The sequence below is a fragment of the Dipodomys spectabilis genome, unplaced genomic scaffold (genome assembly GCF_019054845.1).
Source record: "Dipodomys spectabilis isolate Male_0828 unplaced genomic scaffold, ASM1905484v1 ptg000370l, whole genome shotgun sequence".
Lineage (NCBI taxonomy): Eukaryota > Metazoa > Chordata > Mammalia > Rodentia > Heteromyidae > Dipodomys > Dipodomys spectabilis.
In genome coordinates, this window is record NW_024871047.1 from 1,171,588 (window position 1) to 1,197,061 (window position 25,474).

The 25,474-nt window shown below is 38.3% G+C and overlaps 2 protein-coding genes across 7 annotated transcripts in view; one reads left to right on the forward strand and one right to left on the reverse strand.

Annotated features, from left to right (window-relative positions):
* LOC122096366 (40S ribosomal protein S29-like) overlaps positions 1–21,923 on the forward strand; it is a 40,098-nt gene extending 18,175 nt beyond the window's left edge. For all 4 annotated transcript variants that reach the window (XM_042666897.1, XM_042666898.1, XM_042666896.1 and 1 more), the window contains exons 3-4: positions 14,033–14,039; positions 21,910–21,923. The gene's annotated coding sequence lies outside the window, so the exon portion shown is untranslated. The remainder of the gene's footprint in view (positions 1–14,032; positions 14,040–21,909) is intronic.
* The window catches only part of LOC122096363 (vascular endothelial growth factor receptor kdr-like), a 179,940-nt gene that overhangs the window by 111,569 nt on the left and 42,897 nt on the right, over positions 1–25,474 (reverse strand). For all 3 annotated transcript variants that reach the window (XM_042666894.1, XM_042666892.1, XM_042666893.1), the window contains exons 4-6: positions 19,733–19,953; positions 8,481–8,608; positions 1,950–2,109 (exon numbers count right to left, since the gene is read on the reverse strand). In XM_042666894.1, coding sequence (XP_042522828.1) covers positions 1,950–2,109; positions 8,481–8,608; positions 19,733–19,953 — 509 coding nt within the window. The remainder of the gene's footprint in view (positions 1–1,949; positions 2,110–8,480; positions 8,609–19,732; positions 19,954–25,474) is intronic.

The window sequence follows — 25,474 nt, forward strand, 5'->3', positions numbered from 1 at the left end:
CTTGAGTACAAAGAGGCCTCAGGGACAGCACCCAGGCCCTGAGTTCAAGCCCCACAATGAACCAAAAAAAAATCATACATACTGGTCAAGCTGACTTTTGTTGTTATTGTTCTTGTTGTTGCTGCTGTTTTGGTCAGTCGTGGGACTTGCGTCCTTGAGCAATTTTTGCTCCAGGCTAGGACTCTACTACTTTGAGCCAGTACACCACTTGTGGTTTTCTGGTGGTTAATTGGAAATAAGAGTCTCATGGACTTTCCTGCCTGGGCTGGCTTTGATCTGCAATTCTCAGATCTCAGCCTCCTATGTAACTAGGAATTACAGGTATCAGCCACGGTCACCCAGTGGTCAAGCTGGTTTTATTCCAAACTTACAAATGTGGTTCAGCATAAGCTAATCAATTAACATAACATAGCACATGTGGACAAAAATCTTACGAACATCTCAATAGATGCAGAAAAGACTTAACAAAAAGACTTTGACGACATTCAACAACATGATGAAAATGAAAACCCTAAAGAAACATGGAATAGAAGTAATATGCCTCAACATAATAAAGACCACACAAACGACCTACAACCAACATTATCATAAATGAGGAAAATACTGAATCAATTTCCTATAAAATCATGAATGAGACAATGGTGTCCACTTTCCACTCTTAACTCTTGTTTTGTATTTCCCCCCCAAGTCTCCCCATTCACAGTAAAGACCAGGCAGAGGGCCTGGGCAGAGATCTACTCTTACTCTTTATCATGCATAAATTCCTAACTAGGGAAAGAATACAAGACAAAGAAATAAAAGGGATAAAGATAGGAAATGAAGTCAAATTAACCTGTCAAAAAAAACACTTTCAGGAAAATAACAGTTCATAATAAATGCGTGAAAAATGTTTAGCATCTTACCCATAAAGGAAATGAAGTTAAAATTCCACTGAGACTGTATTTAACCCCAATTAGAATGGCAGTAATCATCAACAACAAAAACAGCAAATGTTGGCAAGAATTTGGGAAAAGAGATCATTATACACTTTTGGTGGGAATATAAGTTAGTGTACCCACTATGGAAATCAGTATAGATGCTCTTCAAAGAACTAAACATAGATAAGATAGATAAGAACTAAACAAAGATAAGATCATCTAATACCATTCTTAACCATACATCTGAAAAACTTAAGTTAGAATATAATAGACATATGTACACATTCATGATTATATTCATAGCAACACTGTTTAAAATAGCCAAACTATGGATCCAGTCTGGGTCCCCATCAACTAATGAATGATTAAAGAAAATGTGACATATGTACACGCACACGGCATGGAGTATTAATCAGGCATAAAGAATGAAATTATGTTGTTTGAAGGGAAAATAGATGGAAATGAAAATCATCATATTAAGTGAAACAAGTCAGACTGTGAAAGGCAAGTATTGCAATATTCTCTCTCCTATGCACCATATACACACACACACAAAAGGAATTCCATGAGTGTAAAATATGGGAACTTTTGGGGAGTGGGAAGAAGCAACAACAAGAATGGGGAAGGTGAAAAGAAAAGGTAATCAGAGTTGAATATGATCAAAGTTCTTTAGATACATGTATGATAATAGAATAATAAAACTTGTTTTAAATGGTTTTAGCAGGAGAGAATAGGGATAAGAGTAATAGAGGGGTGAATTTGATCAAAGTACATTATATACATGTACAGAAATATACAAATCCCTCTCTATAATTCAGATATACTAATAAAAACAAAAAAGCAATCATATAAAGAATGCATTGAGACAGCAAGCTTTATTCTATTCTTTTCATATTATAATAAGAGTTCTGAATCACTAATTATTAAGCACTGTGAAAGGGGATGTAGCTACAGTAAGACTTATTCCAAAGAAAAGGGATTCCACAAAGCAGTGAGATCCTATTTTGTAATCTAAAAGCATGAATTACATACCCAAACGCTGTGGAAGATAGAGCGATTTGTGAATCTTCCCATTGACTTCTGCAATACACTGAATTATGCTACTATAGAAGTGATAAGATGGTCGAGTTACAGTGAAGCCTTTCCTAGGATCCCAGTTCTGGCCTGCATAGGTGAAGGTGGCTGGGTGAAACTGTGGAACAAGGAAAGGAAGAAACAGAAATCCATAAATATAAAAGGTTCATCAGTCCTCAATGTGATGCATATGCCATTTTCCCTGAAACTACAGAAGCTACAAAAGGAATGATCTAGCCTTCTATTTTCCTGCCCAGGTTTCCTGAAGACTGAGCCTCTGCTGGTTAATGGAGCTTTTGTTTTCCACTTACAAAATGAACAGAGTTATGTGCAAAACAGATAGTCAACAAACAAGAACCAGACTAATAGGCCAGCATCAGTGGCTCACGCCTGTAATCCTAGCTACTCAGGAGGCTGAGATCTGAGGATCATGGTTCAAAGCCAGCTTAGGCAGGAAAGTCCACGAGATTCTTATTTCCAATAAACCACTCAGAAAACCAGAAGTGGCACTGTGGCTCAAACGGTAGTGCACTTGCCTTGAGCTGAAGGGCTGAGGGATAGCGCCCAGGCCCAGAGTTCAAGTGCCACGACCGAAAAAAAAAAAAAAAGAAAGAAATATACTCAATACCTTGCTCATGTAATTGTAACCACTCTGTACAGTATTTACGCAATAAAAAACTTATTTAAAAAAAGAAACTAACCAGCTTGCATGAAGTACATGCCTAACTGATACTTTAATTCATTCAGTTAAGTATATGAATAATATTTAACCAAACGTCTGCTCTGAACTAAACAATATGCAGAGCATTAAGGAGCCAGCTTCAAACAGCACAGATTGGGTGCCTTCTTTCATTTAATGTACTGTGTGTGTGTGTGTGTGTGTGTGTGTGTGTATGTGAGAGAGAGAGAGAGATACGGGAGCTTGAATTCAGGGTTGGGTGCTGTCCCTTAGCTGTCCCTTAACTTTTCATTCATGGCTACCACTGCTGAGCCATATTTCTACTTCTGATTTATTTGGTGATTAATTGGAGATAAGAGTCTCATGGGTGGCTCAGTGTTAGAGCACTTGCCTTGCATGCCTGAGGCCCTGGGTTCGATTCCTCAGCACCACATAAGCAAAAAGAAAAAAGCCGGAAGTGACGCTGTGGCTCAAGAGGTAGAGTGCTAGCCTTGAGCTGAAGAGCTGAGGGACAGTGCCCAGGCCCAGAGTTCAGGCCTCACGACCGGAGGCCCCCCCCCCCAAAAAAAAAGAGTCTCATGGACTTGGCTACATGGGCTAGCTTCGAACCAGATCCTTAGATCTCAGCCTTTGAGTAGCTAGGATTACAGCATTAGCCAACAGCAACCAACAGCTAGTATATTTTTTAACAAACAGAATACCAAATTATATCCCTTATAAATAATAAACACAACTTTTTTCAATAACATTGGAAAGTAAAGAAGAAAATAAGCTGGGGAGAGGGTTTACACCTTAATCTTATCTATTCAAGAGTCTGAGATCTGAGGATCACTGCATGGACAGGAAAGCCCCTAACACTCATTTCTAGTTAACCACCAAAAAGCTGGAAGCAGAGCTCTGGCTCAAATGGTAGAGTGCTAGTCTTGAGCACAAAAACTCGGAAACAGTGCCATGCCCTGAATTCAAGCCCTAGGACTGGCACAAAAACAAGAAACAAAACAAGAAAATAATGATGACCTATACATCTTAGAAATAACTACTTGGAACAAAAATGAAGCATATTTATGTCTAATCTTTTTTGCTTTGTATGTATGAAGTGGCCTGTAGTTTCCATTAATTATATTATTAGCATGTTTTGTTTTGTTTTTTGTTGGTTGTGGGGCTTGAACTCTGGGCCTAGCGCCATTCCTTAGCTCTTCAGCTCACAGGGAGCACTCTACCACTTGAGCCACAGTGTCACTTCATGTTTTCTGAGGGGTTTATTGGAGATAAAGTCTCAGGGATTTTCCTTCCCAGGCTGGCTTTGAACTATGATCCTCAGATTTCAGCCTCCAGAGTAGCTAGGACTACAGGCATGAGCCACCAGAGCCCGGCTAGAATGTTTTTATATCACTAAAATTTTCATAAATATAAATTTTATGAGAACACAAAAAACAAAGGAGGATGGGTCATAACTGAGGTTTCTAGAAGCTTTTTGATATAAAAGATTGTTTAAGAAAAAGGAAATCAGCCAGGCACTAGTGGCTCATGCCTATAATCAATCCTAGCTATTCAGGAGGCTGAGATCTGAGGACTGCAATTCAAAGCTAGCCCTGGCAGGAAAGTTCATGAGACTCTCATCTCCAATTAACCACAAAAAAGCCAGAAGTGGAGGTGTGGCTCAAGTGGTAGAGCACTAGCCTTGAGCAAAAAAAGTTCAGGGCCAGTGCCCAAGCCCAGAACCAGTACATTTTTCTTAAACAGAAAGGAAATCATTTAGCCTAAGAAAAAAGAATCCTTTGGGCAGAATGTGGTATGTGATTTTGTTAGTCTACTGAATTTAATCAAAAGTTGGTGACTTCTTACCAAAAAAATCTCTTATGCAGGTATTTGGATGATTATTTGTCCAAGATAGTAAATAGGAATTTTTGTGTCACATAAGAAATTAAAGTCTACTCCAGCTCTGAGATTTCATGTTTCTCTAACCATTTAGTTTTATTGCCCAGAATAGTGTCTCTATTTCTTATTAGTGTTTACTTCTTTCTACTAAACCTATGTTGCTAATAGTTTCCCCACTCCATAAACATGAATTTCATAGGGATTAGTGTAAAAATGAACATTAGAGACAAGTGCTGGTGGCTCATACCTGTTATTCTAGCTACTCAGGCTGCTAAGATCTGAGGATCACAGTTCAAAGCCAGTGCAGGCAAGAAAATCCATGAAAATCTTATCCTTAATTAACTAGCAAAAAGCCAGAATTGGGGCTGTGGTTCAAGTGGTAGAATGCTACCCATGAGCCATAAAGCTAAGAGACAGCACCCAGGCCCTGAGTTCAAGTCCCAGTACTGACACAAAAACAAAAAAAGTGTTTAGCTATAAATTGTGGGTTTGATGTTTGGAGAAAATGTCTCTGTAAATATAATTAATTTAAGCATCCTGGGATGAAATCTTGGAATAGGATGGATTCTAAATACAATAACACATGTTCTTATAATAGGCAGAAGAGAAGTCAGACATAGATATAGAAGATTATATAAATATAAAGAGATATTAAAGTTATACAACCACAAGATAAGAAAATCCAGTAACCACCAGAACCTACAAAAGATAAAGAGTTCTTATCTTTTGTCTAGAGCCTTCAAGGAACACGGACTTGCTGATACTTTGATTTTAGACTTCCTCAGTACAGATTGTGAGAAAAATTTCTGTAGCCTTAAGCCATCTAATTTGTGACTGCCAAACTAGCAAATTTATACTACATCTTATAAATGGCTGAGTAATTCTTGGTATAGATTAGATTTGTTAAATATATTGGATTGAATCAAATTGCACTGAATTTTTTTCTCAGTTCACTTGAAATTATCTTTACTCAGTTACTATTGGGTAAAACCACCTTTGGATAATCTCTTGGTTTATGTGTGTGCATGTGTGTGCGTGTGTGTGTGTGTGTGTGTGTGTGTGTGTGTGTGTGTGTGTGTGTGAGAGAGAGAGAGAGAGAGAGAGAGAGAGAGAGAGAGGAGAGGAGAGGAGAGGAGAGAGAGAGCTGGTCCTGGGGCTTGAACTCAGGGTCTGGGTGCTGTCCCTGAGACTTTTTGCTTGAAGGATAGCACTTTACTATTCAAGTCGCAGCTCTACTTTCTGCTTTTTGGTGGTTAATTGGAAATAAAGAGTCTCATAAACTTTCCTGCCCGGGCTGATGAAAAATCATAATCCTCAGATTTTGGCCTCTTGAATAGCTAAGATTGCAGGCCTGAGGAACCAGCACCATGTTCTTGATTTACTTTTAATCAAAACTCATTTCTGCTGTAGCTGTACTTCAGGGGAAAGTATTCCACCTGCTGAATATCACTGAGACCCAGCAATGCCATTGTAAAAGCAAGGAAATCCTTACATGAGTTGTATATGGTTGAACAGAAAGTATGAAAAACAGAGCCAATACATCAGACTCCAGCTCTAACAATTGTAATTACAGTAGCACCTTTATGACTACCACCTATTGCATTTTTCAAAGCATAATTCAAACTCAGTCTTTTTAGCTAATTAACTGATCACTAATTATTAACTACTTTGTACTCCAGGATTCCACATTCTCACTTCAGAATCCCTCTCAGTGGGATTACATTAATGAATAAATGATGGACCAATTTAATAGTAGTCAAGTTTCAGGCTGGAAGTATTGTCCAAGTGTTTAGAGTATGGTCTTTAACCAACAGCTTCCTAAGGGGCAGTATCATGTTAAGTGGGCTTTTTTTCCTCTCAAAATTCTATGGTAGGGATGGGAAAGTGGCTCAGTGGTAGAGCGCTTGCCTTGCATGCCAGAGGCCCTGGGTTCGATTCCTCAGCACCACATAAGCAAAAAGAAAAAAGCCGGAAGTGGCACTGTGGCTGAAGTGGTAGAGCACTAGCCTTCAGCTGAAGAGCTGAGGGACAGTGCCCAGGTCCAGAGTTCAGGCCCGACGACTGACCACCCCCCCCAAAAAAAAAGAACAAAAGAATCAAAATTCTATGGTATCATAAGAAGTTATCTTGAATTGTAGGAAATGTTGGCCAGTTAATTTTTTTAGTGGAAAATGATAGGTGCTCTCTTGAAACCCCTTTAGATATTTCTAGATACTTGGAGGTTGCTTACTTTGAATAAATCTTAGGTGAGATGGTACCTAATGCTTTAGAAAAACAAGTCCTGGCTATACCTCTACTCTCATAACTAGGTTCATTCTTTGGAACTAAATTGGCTGCCTAGTAAGATCTAATTTTAGAAAAGGATGTTTGAAATTGGCCAGGTCAGTCCTTTCCTAATCTCATGTTTCCTTTTGGCAAAGGACAGAGACATAGTGGCTCCAAGTCTTGCTAAATATTAGCTTGTGGAGGGAAAAAGGAGGCTCAATGGGTGGGCCAGGTCATTCTCCCTGTATATTAGGTGGAGGAAGGATGAGGTAGCCAGACAAACACATAACTACTAGAAGAAACTGCATCCTTCCCACTCCACCTTTCCTGGCATACCACTGCCTTGGTTCTCAAGAATCAAGTTCCAAAGACATGAGGCACCGTCATTTTCTTTTAAGAATTGGCTGATATGGGAGGCTGAGAACAGGAGGAGAGTGATTCCAGACCACTAGTTCAGGCAGAAAATATGAATAAACTTCTCAACCCACAGATGAATGTAGTAACAAAAAATGATAGTTCTGCTTATCCCAAGGTACATTGGAGGCTGAGATTGAGATGATTCTGATTACAGACAGATCAGACCAGAAAAAAGTCCAGGTGATTCTGTATCCAAGGAAGAGGAGCTGTATACAGTAGTACACACCTGTAATACTAGCAATAATAGGAAGTCTACAAATAGGTGGATCATATCTCAGGGGCATATCATGGTGGAAAGTAATACTCTATTCCAAAAATAATTACTGAAAACTATGTCTGGTTATATAGTTCAGCTCTACTCATCTTTTTTGGGGTGTATGCTGGTCCTGGGGTTTGAACTCAGGGCCTGGATGCTTTCTTTGAGCTTTTTCTGCCCAAGGCTAGTGCTCTACCACTTGAACCACAGCTCTGCCTCAGGCTTTTTGGTAGTTAATTGGAGAAGAGTCTCAAAGATTCTCCTGCCCAGGCTGGCTTTGAACCACTGTAACTGTAGATGCTAAGGGCTTCCAGAGATGAAGGAAATCTTTCAAGTATGTTTTTCTCCATTAACAGCCAAGATTTATTTGACTAATCAAGTTAGATGTATAGATTACTTCTTTTTCTCTTGTACTTCTATTGGATACCTCCCGAAACTTTATAATATTTTTTGTACCAGTACTGGGCTTGCTGGCAGGTTAGAGATAAGAATCTTGGGTTTATCAATCTGGGCTGTCTTCAAACCTTGATCCTAAAATCTATGCCTGATGAGTAGCTAGGATTATAAGTATAAATCACTGGCCCCTGGATTCACCATTTTCTTGTTTAAGGAAAATATTTGTTGAAGAAAAACAAGTACTCTGGTTCAAGAGCTCTGGACATTGACAAACCTTTACATAAAATCCATATAAGACTTTACAAAAGATGTGGAGTCAGCTGAATTCAGGGGAGTTTTTCTAGAAAATGGTGCTGGCTTGTGGGAGACTCTAGAATGACCCATAATATAGAGTAAGGTCAAAAAGATGACCACTAAGTCATCTATTTCCTTTTCTTCTACTTGATGCAACCCTTTTATAAAAACACTTTCAAAGGAGTATACATATACCTGAAACTATTACCAGACATGGCACTGAAACATTCTTTCCTGCTATCTTTATATTTTATATACTAGATAGTGACAGTCCTCTTTCTAAGACTTTAACATTGAAACTTACCAGATGAAGCTTAACATCAATGTCAGGAGAAGTGACACGACATGGTACAAGCACCTCTTGGGTTTCAGTAAGCACAGTGATCACCTTTGGTATGTCATCATAGGTCTCTACAAAGGTCTGGCTGTCATCTATGGGAGTAAGAAAGGAAGCTAGGTTTACAGTTATTACCAGGATAAAAATTCATCATTTTATGCATACCAGCACCTTTAAAATCATTCTATCAATTTTTCATTTTCTTTAAGATAAAATGAATACTCAGAGAAGAAAAAGGATACAGCATGGGAGATGGCCAAAATCTAAACCCATGTTTCATAACTCCTAGGGAAGGCTATTCCCAGAAGAACCAGAAAAGACATCTTTGCATAAAAATCTGTACAAACAATGAAGGTCATTTGATTGATATTAGTTTTAATCCATTGAGCCACCACATGTAACAAGTTAAATCTCTCTTTCATATCATGGTACTTTGGGAATGTGTCCAATCTAGTATCTAAAATGTCTTTCTTTCTATGTAATGTGTTCTTTTTGGGGGGGTCCGGTCATGGGGCCTGAACTCTGGGTCTGGGCGCTGTCCCTCAGCTCTTCAGCTCAAGGCTACCACTATACTACTTGAGCCACAGCCTCACTTCCAGCTTTTTCTGCTTGTGTGGTGCTGAGGAATCGAACCCAGGGCCTTAAGCATGCAAGGCAAGCGCTCTACCACTGAGCCACCTTCCCAGGCCCCCATGTAATGTGTTTTAAAATCATACAGGTTCTCTAAGGTTAATGATTGTATCACAATCACTTATGATAATGCTGTGATTAACAGACTAGATATATGATCTTTGTATGGCAAGGATAATTACTTAATTATTATTGTATCTCCCATACATGCCCAAATCATATTTTTACTGCCATTTAATAAATAAAAATGTATTTGAATAAACATGAATATATACAAATTGAACACTTTACCTTCCCACAATAAATGTATATGGGTACATGTACTATTACCACTTCTCATACAGTCAATAAGGAGAATATCAATCTGAGAAAAAGGTTCACTTTTCGAAAAAAGACCCAGAACACGCTATTTTCCTATAATCTCACTTTTCCTTCTTAGACTGGATCCAGAATTAGTTTGAGCTTTATCATTTCTCAGGGTTGCCTAAGACAACTTAAAAATTCCTTTATGTCATCTATAATTTATTTTCTACTCTAATATATGTTCATACTTCAATTCTCCACTTTTCTTTACATAAGCTTTCTCCCTCAGCAATATCTAGCTCCTTCCTATAGCTTCAACTGGAGAACATATTTATGGCTCTATTTCTACCTCCTCATTTCTCTCAAACTCCATCCATTTTTCTATCTGTGGTCAGGAGCTATCTCTTGGAATGGACTACAACCATTTGACCTTCAATAGTCTAATTTAAACATAGTATATTCCCTCCTTAAGCCTCCTCCAAAACTCTCACATCTGAGACTAACTTTGCTTCCCTCATAAGATGGCAAAGAACAGCTAACAGTAATACTGCTTCTGGTCTTTTTCCCAGTTTGGTCTAGAAAATGGTTTTACCCATAAAACAAATTACAGATCTGAAAGAGATTTTCAGTATTGAAAAATAAGAATGCATATGGGAAAGCTACAAAAAAGTTCCTCCTCCTTCAAGAGGTACAGAAAAGAGCTAGAACAGTGAATAAGAGACAAAATAGTGCAGAAAGTAGTATATGATAACTAGTGAGATAGAGTAATAAAACCACTAAGTTGTGTTTCAGGAGAACTGGGTTCAAAAGATTCATAATAATAGAAACTGAATAAATATGGATTTGACAAACTGCAAAACTCCTATCATGTGACAAGATACATTAGGCAAAAAACATTTATCATCTTCATTATCACTTATAAAATTCAGGATTACAGACACTATTATAATAAATAATAAATTATATTATAATTAATTAAATAAAATGAAATAAAATTATAATACAGACTATTATAATAAATTATTAAAGATACTACTATAATAAATTTAAAATGTTTAAATATGTAATTGTTAACTAGATTTACATGCTCAGGGCACAAGACATGAATATATATATACATATATATATATACATGTATTCATGTACATATGCACTGTGTATAGTAAAATGAATTAACAAGTCATATACGATATGCTGTACATTATATCCCCAGAATTTGTGTGACATACAAGTTAAACTTTGTACCATTTGACTAACAATTTATAGCTGAAGAAATTGAGTCTTAGAGATTTTACTTAGGTATACGAATCAGTTAGAAAAACAGACTTGTGGAGTTTTTTTTGTTGTTGTTGTTGGTCCTGAGGCTTGAACTCTGGGCCTGGGCGCTGTCCCTCAGCTCTGCAGCTCAAGGTGAGCACTCTACCGCTTAAGCCACAGCACCACTTCTGGTTTTCTAGTGGTTTTATTGGAAATAAGAGTCTCACGGACTTTCCTGCCTGGACTGGCTTTGAATCGTGATCCTCAGAACTCAGCCTCCTGAGTAGCTAGGATTACAGGCCTGAGCCACTAGTGCCCAGTGACTTGTGGAGTTTCTGATAATGAGTTCCACTCATTTCGGGATTTTCATGGAATTTCTCATTTCAGCCTAGCAAGTCCATATTCAAGAATTTTAAAAGATCTTTTAAAAAGCTAAAGAAGCAAATGATTCAAGTGAATCTTAGTCCTCTATCTGATCAGATCAAGTATAGAAACTTTAACAACCACAAGGGGATAGTATCTAATGCTCTACAAAACCAGGCAAAAATTGACCCATAATGTGTCCATTCAGCATTGTACATGAACAGTCATTTTTTTTGGTTGAGTCCTTGGGCCTGAGTGCTGTCCCTGAGCTCTTTTCCCTCAAGGTTAGCACTTTATACTTTGAGCAACAGCTTCACTTCCAATTTTCTGATGATTAATTGTAGAAAAGAGTCTCATGGACTTTCCTGCCAGGGCTATCTTTGAACCGTGATCCTCAATTCTCAGCCTCCTGAGTAGCTAGGATTTATAAGTGTGAGCCACCAGTACCTGGCTGGACCAGCCATTTTTTAAGTCCCAGGATCTGGAGTTTGGGGTTTCACTTGTTCCTGATGTAATATTGACTGCTTGTGACCTTGGACAAGTCTTTTTCCTCCCTGAGCTTCATGTTCTTCTACTTGTGCTTTGAAATATTCTGATTCTGCTAGTCCTGATACCTGATGATTCTTGGAGTCATAAGCTCTTCATATGACACTAAGCCAGTTCATCTTCAGCCAGGACAATTCATGCTCACATGCAAAAACCTACCCTTGATTTGCTCAAACACTGAGAAGATACCAGCAAGTGATGTGCTTAGCTTCTGTGAGTCTCCATTCTTCTCTAATCTGGGGGCTAGGGCTAGTGCAGGGCTATTGAAGGAGTGCATTCCTATTCTGGGTAAACAGAGGCTTGTCCTATTGCAAGGCTATTTTGCTCTTGCCAAGTTCTTGATGGACAGGAAAGTGTGAGACAGAGGTTTATAATGACTTGAGGCCTTGGGACAGAGGTCAAGCCTACAAAGGAAAAGGTGTGGAGGTAAGTATACAACGTGTGTCCTATTTCCAAGATCTTTATCAGAAAGCAGAGTTAAAAGACATTCAAAGTAGAGGGGGGGGCTGTTTGGGGTGAAATCTATTTTTATCTTTGTGATATGAACCTAGATTTTGGTTATCTAGGTTGTCTTGTACTAGGAAGGAGAACACAGGAAAAAGCTAGGGAGAACTATATACCAAAGCTAAGGGGGAAAAAATGCAGTCTAAACTCAGGGATGATGTCATTGATCCCTCATTACCTAAATTTTTTTTTTTACAGCTTGCTCTAGGTGCAGCTTGGCTGCACTTTAGAAATTATCCATCAGAAGACCTGGGCAATTCAGGAGATATCTCTTGGATCACCTTGAAACTCCCCCAGGGACTTAACATTCTTGGAAAATATTTTCAACTAGTGCTTGAGCTGGATATACAAAGAATAGGTGTTATTTTATTGCTGTAATATTGTATGATACTGTAACATACCTAAAGATTTTAATCTCATAGTAATTCCTCTACTGCTTCCTCTCTGCTTGTCCCATCCTATGCAAAAAGGTTGTTCTTTCAGGAATTTTTGCTAAAAGATAATGCAACTAGAAAATATATTCACTAAAACCTTTAGCTCTGTCCTTTAAAGGGAGCTTTTGTTTCAGATCCTAAAATTGCACCATTTAGTATGGTAGCTATTAGTCATATGTAACTAATTAAGCATTTGAAACATCGCTAGTATGAATTGAGATTTGCTGTAAATGTAAAATAATTGTAGACAAAAAGAATATATATTATTTCATTAATATGTTTACATTGGCTACATGTTGTACTCATATATTGGATGTAACGTTAATAAAATTAATTGTACCTGTTTATTTTTATTTTTAAATAAAGCTCGCTTATGGCCAAAATGAAAGATCTACTGTATACCAAAATTTATAAAAGAGTGATGTAAGAAACTAAAGATATAAAAAAAAGAAAGTTGTCCTATATTCATGGATTGGAAGAAATAATATTGTTAGTATCCAAGCCAGGCATTGGTGGTTCACGCCTATAATCCTAGTTATTCAGGAGTCTAAGATCTGAGGATTGGGGTTTGAAGCTATTCTGGCAAGAAAGTCTATGAGACGCTTATCTCCAATTAACCACCAAAAAAAGCCAGAAGTGGTGCTATGGCTCAAAGTGGTAGAAGCAATGAGGTCCTGATTTCAAGCCTTAGGACAGATACCAAAAAAAAATGTCCATATTACAAAGCAATGTAAAATTCATTGTTTTGAATCACTGGATTAAATGTAATGCTTATCAAAATTTTAATACCATTTTACTAAAACTAAAAAAAGTTATAAAATGTGTATGAAACTAGAAAAAATAGTTGAGGGGCAAAAGTAATCTTAAGATAAAAAAACAAAGTTGGAGACATCAGACTTTCTGATTTCAAAGTATATGCAGACATATAGTAAAAACAGTATGGTAGTGGCATAAAACACACATGTAACCAGTGAAGTGAAACAGAGGGCAGAATGCACCCAAACTTACATTGTTAACTACGTTTCCAAAAGGGCACTAAACGTACAATAGGAAAAGTATCATTGTTTCAGTAAGTACTGTTGGGACAAATGGATATTTCACATGTAAAAGAATGAACCTATGGGCTGGGAAAGTGGCTCAGTGGTAGAGTGCTTGCCTTGCATGCATGAGGCCCTGAGTTCGATTCCTCAGTACCACATAAGCAAAAAGAAAAAAAGCTGTAAGTGGTGCTGTGGCTCAAGTGGTAGAGAGCTAGCCTTGAGCTGAAGAGCTGAGGGGCAGCGCCCAGGCCCAGAGTTCAAGCCCCACGACCAGACTCCCTCCTCCAAAAAAAAAAAGAAAAGAAAAAAATATTTGCAGCTGGGTGCTGGTGCCTCACACCTGTAATCCTAGCTACTCAGGAGGCTGAGATCTGAGGATCGTGTTTCAAAGCCAGCCCGGGCAGGAAAATCCATGAGACTCTTATGTTGAATAAACTGGAAGTGGCTCTGTGGCTCAAGTGGTAGAGCACTCACCTTGAGCTGAAGAGCGCAGGGACAGTACCCAAGCCCAGAGTTCAAGCTCCACTATCGACCAAAAAAAGAAAGAAAAGAAAAATATCTACTACAAATTTATCTGATAGGATGTTAATATCCAAAATATATAAGAAACTCAGAAAATTCAGTAACAATAACAACAAACCAATTTAAGATTTGCAAAGACCTGAACAAACATTTCTTAAAAGAATAAATACATAAGAATAAATGGCCAAAAAAGAATAAATGGCCAATAAACATACAAAAAGGTGCATTTCAGGAAAATGCAAATAAAAACCACAATGGGACATCAACTCACACCAGTGGAATGGATTTTTAAAAAAGGAAAAGAGAAATTGTAACCCCTCTGTACAGTATGTTCACAAAAAATAAAAATAAAAAAAAGAAGTGAAAAAAAAGGAAAAGAGAAAATAGAATGAACTATTATATAATCCAGTTGAACCACTCCAAGGTGTATACCCAAAGGCATCAAAATCAGCTTATGTTTACTGCAATCTCATGTTTACTCAGCATTATTTACAAATAGCCAAGTTATAGAATCAACCTAAGTATCCATCAACAATTGAATGGATAAAATAGTGCTTGTGGCTCATGCCTGTCATCTTAGCTACTCAAGGGGCCAAGACATGAAAATCACAGTTCAAGACTAGCAGAAGCAGAAAAATGGGAGACTATCTCTAATTAACTAGCCAAAAGCCAGGCTGAAGCCATTGAATCAAGTGTAGAGCTATGAGCAAGGAAGATAAACAAGCTCCAGGCTCCCCAGAATTCAAACAGTACTGGAAAACAAAAAGAGGAGGAAAAGGAGACACAATTATCCATAAAAATAAGGAAGTCATATTTTTTTTAAAACAAGTAGAACTAGAAATCATCATTTTAAGTAAAATAAACCAAACTCACAAAGACAAATATTATACATTCTGTCTCATATGCAGACTCTTTTTTTAGTCTGTTGGTTGTGGGGCTTGAACTTAGGATCTGGATGCTGTCCCTGAGCTCTTTTGCTCAAAGCTAGTGCTCTACCACTTTGAGCCACAGCACCACTTCCAGTTTTGTGGTGGTTAATTGGAGATGAGAGTTTTCACTGTATTTGATGTCGGTGCCTTGCATCTTACATTTTTCTAATTTGGGAAGGGGAAGGGAAATAACAAAATGCTGAAATAAGGATACAGGTTGACCCATTATAACAATGAGATGTACAAGACACTATGTTGAAAACGAACCTTATGACTTGGGAGGGGGGAGGAGTTGTGGAGGTGGGGAGGAAGGGATGGTAGGGGAAAAACAAAGGAGGAGGTTCAGTAGGAAATGTACTCATTACCCTCTGTACAGTATTTTTACAATAAAAAACATTTTAAAAAAGTCTTATAGACATTCCTGCTCAGGGTGGCTTTGAACCCAATCTTCAGATCTCAGCCTCCAGAGTAGGTAGGCTTACAGGCATGAGCCACTGGCACGCAGCTTCATAGGCAGATTTTATATTTTAAAAAAATACACGAGGTGAGCTATTTGAGAAGGGAAAGGAACCAGTAAAGAGGAATGAAGGTCTTGGGAGAAGGTAATGGGAGCCAGGCGCCAGTGGCTAGCTATAATCCTAGCTACTCAGGAGGCTGAGATCTGAGGATCGCGGTTCAAAGCCAGCTCAGGCAGGAAAGGCTGTAAAACTCTATCTCCAATAAACCACTATAAAACCGGAAGTGGCTCTGTGGCTCAAGAGGTAGAGTACTCGCCTTGAACTGAAGAGCACAGGGACAGCACCCAAGCCCAGAGTTCAAGCCTGGTGAGCAACAACAACAACAACAAAAAGGTCATCATTACTCTGTAATAGAACTGGATAAGACTCAACATCAACAAAAAGAAAATAACAGCCTATATCCTTGAGGAACATAAATGCAAAAATTCTCAACAAAATATTACCAAAACAAACCCACACTACATTCAAAAATACTATTCAATATAATAGAGTTAGATTCATCTCAGAGATGCAATTATAGTTTAACAAAAGCAAATAAACAATATGATACACCACAGAAAGTTACATTTCAAAGGACAGAAACAATATAATCATCTCAATGGATATGTAAGTCTCTTGGTACAGTTTCAAGATAAAAAGGTGAACAAATTAGGTATAATATATAATAAAGGCTGAATAGTATGCAAACTGCAAAAAAAGAAAAAGTTGGGTGATTCCTGTTTCATATCTTTGAATACTTTGTCAATTTTATTCTACATATTTCTAGAAATTCTGGTTCAGAAAATTAGGCAAGAGTAATAACAGACATACTAATTTACTAATTGGGGGGGTAAAGAGTCCAACTGCCACTACAGATGACATGATCTTTTCTAGAGAAAACTCCAAAAACTCGACAAAAAAACCCAACTACTAGAAGTAATACATAAATTCAGCCAAATTTCCAGACATGTAATCATCATATAAGAATCAGTATATGTCTATATTAGTATATATTGTTACATTTTAATAATAAATTATATTAAATAGAAAACAAGAAAACAATCCTATTCATAAGTTATAAAAACTTAAATAAGTAGAAACTTAATCAAAATGGTAAAAAAAAAAAAAAAATACAACAAAAATTTAAAAGCAGCCAGGCGCCGGTGGCTCACGCCTGTAATCCTAGCTAATCAGGAGGCTGAGATCTGAGGATTGAGGTTCAAAGCCTGCCCAGGCAGGAAAGTCCATGAGACTCTTATCTCCAATAAACCACTCAAAAAACTGAAGTGGTGCTGTGGCTCAAGCGCTAGAGTGCTCACCTTGAGCTAAAGAGCACAGGGACAGTGCCCAAGTCCAGAGTTCAAGCCCCACGACCAACCAAAAAAAAAAAAAAATTAAAAAGCATTGATGAAAGAAATTGAAGAGACATAAAAATTAGTAAAATATCACATGATTATGGATTGGAAAAATCAATATTCTTAAAATTTCCCTACTACCCAAAGGAATCTACACAGTTAATGAAATCCTTATAGAAATACTAATGACATTCTTCACAAAACTTTCTAGAATTAGATATATTAAGAGATTTGTACACAGTCACTCAGAGAAAAAACAGTGGAGGTAGGACTAGAAGACAGATTTACTAGCTAGGGTTATTTCCATTTTAATCTTAATTTCTCTTACACTTGCTTAATCTATGTCTCTTAAAGCTCAAAAGGTCTGTAAGCTAAAATTTGGATCTTTTGCTGATCCATGCTTACTGATTTATGGAGATTTGTGCAGCCAGTTATAAGGAAGTAAGAACATGGCTCAGAGAGAGAACTAATGTCTGGGGAATTATTAAAAAAAATGTCCCTAAGAGGCACAAAGAGGAAAGTAGAATACAAAAAGAACAATAATCCAAGGCCCCAAATGATGGTCCCAAGGCATCAAGGTTCTGGAAGGAAGACCTGAATGTTAAGAGAACTTCCTTATCAGCTAGAGGTGGAGCAAGATCAAGAAAAACTCACCAATGGTTCCACAAGTCCCTTCCCAGCCCCTCCTTCACACATACCACTGGCAACTGCTCAAATGTCCATGGAAGGACTGATTAAGGGATAAGGACCCTCAAATCTCCTAGAAGAAAGCAACTTGAGGAAAACAAGGCTATATTCTATACTGCCAGTTTGTTTCTGGGCAATAAGAGGGGGAAGAAAATGTACCAAGTAAAGTGGAGATCTTTTCCTATCTGTTCAATAGAGAGTTTGGGCTGAAAGGATCTTCCAGCCCCAGAAGAGTTTAACAGCTTATGTACTTTGCAATACTTGATACACTAATGCTAGATTGCCTTGATTCAAATCCTGATACAACTACTTCAAAGCACTGTGACTTGAAATAGGTTACTTGAATTCTCTATGCCTGAGATTTGCCATTCATAAAGTATATTAACAGTGCTAAAAGATTGTGAAGACTAAATGAAGTAAAAATAACTGAAGTATTTAGAAGTGGGGCAAATGTCAGCACAGTAGTCCACATGAACAAAACCATGGAAGCAGAATGCCTGGATTTGAATCCTGTTAAGTAAGGAGATCAGGTCTGGCTGGCCCCATCTTGGTCACATGGGTCTGGCATCTTATCTTCATGGTGGAGTAAGGTGAAGCCCCCACCTCCCAGGTGATAGGCATGCCTGAATCCCTGGAGGCAAGGGCCAGCACTTTGCTGATAGGTTACTAAACCTGTCAGTGTAGTGCCTGGGACTCCAGGTTCCTGTGACCCTACCCCCTGACCTGACCCTATTTAGTCCCGGCCAGCTCAGGCACCATTAGCCATGCCACTTGTCTCCATGTTTGTGTCCTGTCTCCTGTTTCCTGGCTCTTCTCCTATCACTGCAGCTTTCCATTGGAGCTGAATTGGTTTGTTAATAGTGTTTTTGTCCTTTCCTCTCTGGCCTTCATGGCTCAATTTCCTAACTGTTGAGTGTATTTGCTGGCTTGCTGGTCTTTGAGACAGGAGTCCACCATGTAGTTGCCGGCCTTTTAATAAAGACTCCTGATTTGACCTCTCAGAAAGTGGCTTCTTTGTATCTCACTATTAAATTCACCTTACAACACCTGCCCCTGTCACCTGACAAGTGTGTAATCTTAGGTAAATTATTTAACCTCTGTATGCCTATTTTCTCATTTAAAAATGAATGATATTAGCACATACTTCAAAAGGCTTTAATCAGAAGTAAATGTGTTAGTATTTATAAAGAACTTGGCAAAGTAGGGTGACAATGTTGAAGGTGGTGACACTGATCATGATGCATTGTATTCATAAACTGTTTTGTTAAATGGCACTCCTTTGTACAACTACTTAAAAGATTATTAAAATCATTTTTATAAATGAACTTGGTATATACTGCCTGACACATAATAAGAAGGAGATACATATTTGTTATCATTATTAAAAGAAACTGGGACCTAACTCATATTTTTGTCTATTTTTCCCCCAGGGAAAACTTCCCCTCTACAAAACATGAGACTGTAAAGGCACAAATGGACATTATTAACAGAAGTCAAACAACATAAAATGAGCTAGGCACCAGTGGCTCACACCTGACTCAGGAAGCTGAAATCTGAGGATCATGATTCAAAGCCAGCCAGGGCAGGAAAGTCTGTGAATCCATGAGACTTTTATCACCAATTAACCACCCCAAAACTGGAAGTGATGCCATGGCTCAGTGTTAGATTGCTAGCCTTGAGCAAAAAGTCTCAGGGACAGATCCCAGGCCCATGACCAACACACACATACACAGACACACAGACAAAGACACACAGACACAGACACACACAGACACACACACACACACACACAGAATAAAATGTGGTTCTTCTTTATTGTCCTTTACGGTCTCCTTTATTTACCATATAAAACATTCCAACTTCTTCCAAGGTATTATTATATCTATAATATATATATATTTAAATATGCATATAATATATATTTCTATTTAAATACATGGCACAGTATCATACATAAGTACATTATTATATAACACATATATATACAACATATATAGATATCCATATATCATTATACATTATATAGGATGTGTTATACATAACATTAATATGTAGTATATATAATATATGCATTATTGTGCATAAAATAATATATAGGACTTCCAGGAAAATGCTGTATCTTTCAGTCCTAAGGTAACAAGTACACACTCACCTTTGACATACACATAGACACTGGCCTTGCCATTAGGATCCTTGGTGTCAGCAACATCCTTGTAGCTACATGTGAAGTAGCCAGTGTCCCCAGCTTCTGTGCGGAAGATGGTGAGCTGGTTGCAAGTGAAAAGGGGGTTATCAGAGCAGGGATGCTCCAAGATGCGGGCTCGATCAGTTGCAGGTCCAGTACGCCATCTCCAGGTCATGGCAGCCAATCCTCTGAAAAAAATACAAAAGAAATCATGCTAAGCCAGGTCTGGTTGTACTCTCACTTTTTAATCTGGAGCACTATAATAGATAGCTTGAAAGAATTGATCATTAGGATTAGAATGTTCATCTATGGGCTTGAGAAACATCTGAAGCATAGGTAAGCTCCAAAGACAAGAGTGGGGTCTTTTTCTCTCCCCTCTACTGCAAGTCCTCTTCACCTTACTCTTCACCTCCAGGCCAGCTCTTTCCATCAATAGATAGGATTTAGAATTTGGGACAATAAACTCCTAAAAGTATAAAGAAATACTGAATTACATGGTTTCTGAGGTATTTCCTCATTTTGTTTGCACTTGAGAAGTGAGAATACTAAGACACAAGAAGTAAAGAGCCTTGCCTGGGGCTGGGAAGGTGGCTCAGTGGTAGCGCACTTGCCTTGCATGCATGAGGCCCTGAGTTCGATTCCTCAGCACCACATAAGCAAAAAGAAAAAAGCCAGAAGTGGCACTGTGGCTCAAGTGGTAGAGCACTAGCCTTGAGCTGAAGAGCTGACGGACAGCACCTAGGCCCAGAGTTCAAGCCCCATGACTGACAAAAAAAGAAAAGAAAAAGAAATGCTCCAGTGGAACCCAATCTGATCTATGATAATCCTCACCCAGGAATAGCACACATGGTTTGCCTTGTGCTCAGAAACGGAAATAAATAAGCAGACAGCATTTTAGCTTAGGAATATATAAAAGGTTTCCTTTAAAGGGTCATACAGGGCTGGGAATGTGGCTTAGTGGTAGAGTGCTTGCCTAGCATGCACAAAGCCCTGGGTTCTATTCCTCAATACCACATAAACAGAAAAAGCTGGAAGTGGTGCTGTGGTTCAAGTGGTAATTCGCTAGCTTTGAGCAAAAGAAGCTCAGGGACAGTGCCCAATCCCTGAGTTCAAGCCCTACAACTGACAAAAAAAGGGTCATACAAATATTTTTGGCTTTACTACAAATTGTATCCTATTTTTTTTACAACTAGCTTATAAGACCTACAAAAATTAGCTGCATTACTTATAAAACTGCTGGGCCTAGAATCAATCAATTCAAGCCCTCATCTGATACTTCGATTTCTACCACAGAATCCTCACTGAATTTGGGAAATTCATACAACTCCTTTTTCCCTTAAAGTCATCTCATATCACCAATGAAATCTTGGACAATATTTGCTTCAATGTAAGGAATTATTTAATATTAATAACTTTATTTTTCCATTGTTTAGGCAAGAAATCTGTGGAAACATGCTTTACCAAAGAGACTCAACTCCAATAAACTACTCAAAAAAACTGAAAGTGGCACTGTGCCTCAACTTGTACAGTGCTGGCTTTGAGCAAAAAAAGCTCAGGGACAGCACCCAGGCTGAGTTCAAGCCACAGGACCCACTAAAAAAAGTTATTTTGGGGGCTAGGAAGGTGGCTCAGTGGTAGAGTGCTTGCCTTGCATGCATGAGGCCCTGGGTTCGATTCCTCAGCACCACATAAGCAAAAAGAAAAAAGCCAGAAGTGGCACTGTGGCTCAAGTGGTAGAGCGCTAGCCTTGAGCTGAAGAGCTGAGGGACAGTGCCCAGACCCAGAGTTCAGGCCCCACGACCGGACCCCAAAAAAAAAAAATTGTTTTGATTTAGTCAATCAACCTATGTAAAATAAGAATTTTACAAAGAACCAAGAATGGTATAATGTAAGTACCCCAAAATGATAGCTACTTGTGATCGTCATCATTATCAATGATGGGGATCATCCTTTCATCCTTGAATCTTATTATTCATACTATACTTCAATCTATCATTAAATCTTGTGGGTCCTACCAAAGCACATATTATCTCCTTTATTGTTGGCATTTTTGTCAGAGTTCCCTTCATCTCTCATCCTGAATCACCATAGTAGTCTGCTGACTTGCTCAAAAAAATCTCTCTTCACTCTTGTAGCTGCCAGAGTCTTTGAAAGGATGTTTCAGGTCAAATATTCTCCTATTATAATTCTTCCAATGACTTCCCATGATATTCTGGATAAATGTAAAATCTTCACCACAGTCTACACAATCCTACTAACTCTTCAGCTTAATCTCCTATCTTTCTTCTTGTCAATTATTTTATTCCAGCCATGTCATCATTCTTTCTGTTCCTAGATCGTATCCAAACCTTACTCATAGTCTTTGCATTTTTTCTATTCCTTTTCTCCAGAATGCTCGCCTTCCAGAAACCCATTTGGCTCCATCATTCATTCCCATTACCTCTCTGTACACAGGACACTTCTACTCTGAACAAGCATTTTGAAGACTTTCTCTTCATTCTCCATTACCATACTCTGCTACTTTCTTCACTGCACTTACCATCTTCTAATATACCATACATACAACTTTCCTATTCATTACATTTATTATCTGTCTCTCCAACTACAATGTCAGATCCTAAATAAACACTGTAGAATGAATTCACAAAGCACAATGTGTTATAGCCCAAACCATGGGATTGATGTGGGTCTAAAATATACCAAGCATATGAAATTCTTTGAAAGATAAATAATACAAGTTCTTTCTTGTGTGTTTGTGTGATGGTATTGGGGTTTGAACTCAGGGCCTGGGCATTGTCCTTTAGCTTATTTACTGAAGACTGGCACTTTACCACTTGAGCCGCACATCTACTTCCAGGTTTGTTTTTTTTAATATTTTTTTTAGTGTAAAGATACTGTACAGAGGGGTTACAGTTACATGAGCAAGGTAATAAGTCCCATTTCCTATTGAGCATTATTACCCTCTCCTTTGTTTCTCCCCTACCATCACATCCCTCCCCACCTCCCCAACTCCTCCCTCCCCACCACAAAGTTGTAAAGTTCTTTTTCAACATAGTGTCTTGTACATCATTTTATTGCTGGCTAATTCAAGATAAGAGTCTCAGCCGGACACCGGTGAGACTCTTATCTTCAATAAACCACTAGAGAACTGGAAGTGGCGCTGTGGCTCAAGTGGTACAGTGCTCGCTTTGAGCTGAAGAGCACAGGGACAGTGCCCAGGCCCAGAGTTCAAGCCCCATGACCGACAAAAAAAAAAAATGAGTCTCACATGGACTTTCCTGCCTGGAATGGCTTTGAACCTCAATCCTCAACTTTCTCAGTAGCTAGGTGTGAGCCACAGGCAGGTGTCTGGCTTTGATAATAATTTCTAAGACTTTGATGAGGTCATTTCTTTTTCATAAACATTCTTCATTCCAAATATAACTTGAAATTTCTACTTCTGAGTTCTTGCCTTCAGCAACTGTTTTCAAGGTGGCTATATCTCTTATTCAACTGTGAAGTGATTTCCTGAAAGCAGAGATTACATCTTACCCAGTATGCATGCATGGGCTTTCCTACCATCAACCAAAATATTTTTCTCCTACAGCAGACACACATTAAATTAATAATTTATTTTAAGGGAAATCAGGAAAACAACTCCATTTGCAATGGCCTCAAAAAAATAAATTATCTAAGAATAAACTTTGCCAAACAAGCAAAAGATCTTTATAGCAAAAACTATAAAAATTTGAAGAAATCAAAAAAAATTTTGAAGAAATCAAAGATGACATCAGGGAATAGAAAGACCTTCCATGTTCATGGATAGGTGGAATTAACATTATAAAAATTGCCATACTGCCAAAAATTATCTACAAATTTAATACAATCTTCAACAAAATCCCAATGGTGTTCTTTATGGAGATAAACAATCCAAAATTCATATGGAACAACAAAAGACCTAGAATAGTCAAAGCAATTTTAGTAAAAAAAAAGAAAATGCTTGTAGTATCACAATCCCAGACCTCAAGCCTTACTACAGAGCTATAATAATAAAAACAGCTTGGTATTGACACAAAAATAGACCTGGAGATGAATGGAACAGACTAGAAGACCCAGAAATAAAACCATATACTTACAGTTCTCTGGTATTTGATAAAAGAGCCAAAGATATACAGTAGAAAAAATAGCCTCTTCAATAATTGGTGTTGGAAAAACTGGGCATCCATAAAGAGAAATCTAAAAGAGGATTTCTGCTACCATGCACAAGTATTGACTCAAAGTGGATCAAAGACCTCAATGTCAGATATAATAAATTAGGCCAGGCGCCGGTGGCTCACGCCTGTAATCCTTACTACTCAGGAGGCTGAGATCTGAGGATCTCGGTTCAAAGCCAGCCTGGGCAAGAAAGTCTGTGAGACATTTATGTCCAATAAACCACTGGAAAACCAGAAGTGGCGCTGTGGCTCAAATGGTAGAGTGCTCACCTTGAGCTGAAGAGCTGAGGGACGTGCCCAAGCCCTGAGTTCAAGCCCCACGACCGACAAAAAAAGATAATAATAAATTATACAGGTCTATAGGCATTCACGCACAGTGAGACCAAAGGAGGATACTCTTAGGAGAGGAACAGAAAGGCACAATGCCTATGTTCATCTGATCACTGAAAATAATACTTATCCAAATGAACTCCAGGAAATGGAAACAAGAGACTTTTTTTCTTTTTGCTGTTTTTGTTCTCTTTTCTTTTTGTTCTGTTTGTTTATATGTGTTTGGGAGTGTAAGGGGAGGCACAGAAATATAATAACAGGTGAACAAATGTAGCAATGCTATTCACTGGACACTATGTTGAAAATTAACTATACAACTTATAGGTGGGGAATGGGAGGGAAAAACTGGGAGAGAACAAGGGTAAGAGTGACATTATACAAAAAGAAGTGTACTCTTAAGCCTGGTGCTGTTGATTTACACCTGTAATCCTACCTACTCAGAAGGCTGAGATCTGAGGATTACAGTTCCAAGCCAGCCTGGGCAAGAAAGTCAGTGAGACTCTTATCTCCAATAAACTACTCAGAAAAAAAAGCTGGAAGTAGAGCTGTGGCTCAAGTGGTAGTGTGCTAGCCTTCAGCACAGAAAGGCTCAGGGGCAGTGCCCAGGCTGAGTTCAAGCTCCAGGACCAGCAAAAAAGAAAAGGAGGAGGAAGAAGAGGAGGAGGAGGAGAAGGGAAAAAAGAAATGTACTCTTTACCTGACATATAATATCTGTTACATCTCTGCACATCACCATAACAATTACAATAAAAAAAATTTTTTTTTTTTTGGTCCGGTCGTGGGGCCTGAACTCTGGGCCTGGGCGCTGTCCCTCAGCTCTTCAGCTCAAGGCTAGCACTCTACCACTTGAGCCACAGTGCCACTTCCGGCTTTTTTTTTTCTTTTTGCTTATGTGGGGCTGAGGAATCGAACCCAGGGCCTCGAGCATGCAAGGCAAGCGCTCTACCACTGAGCCACCTTCCCAGCCCCTACAATAAAAATTTTTAAGTAAATAAAAATAATTTGTTTTAACACTAAGAGAAGAAATTATAATTTGCCTGTATTCATAGGCTATTTTCCACATAACAAATAAATGAGGAAATGTATATATGAACAAATAAGGAAAAAAAGGCATATGTGATCAGTTAAGTATGATAGGTAATGGGTATTCAAAAATTCTTTTTAGAATGATAGCACAAGCCTAAAA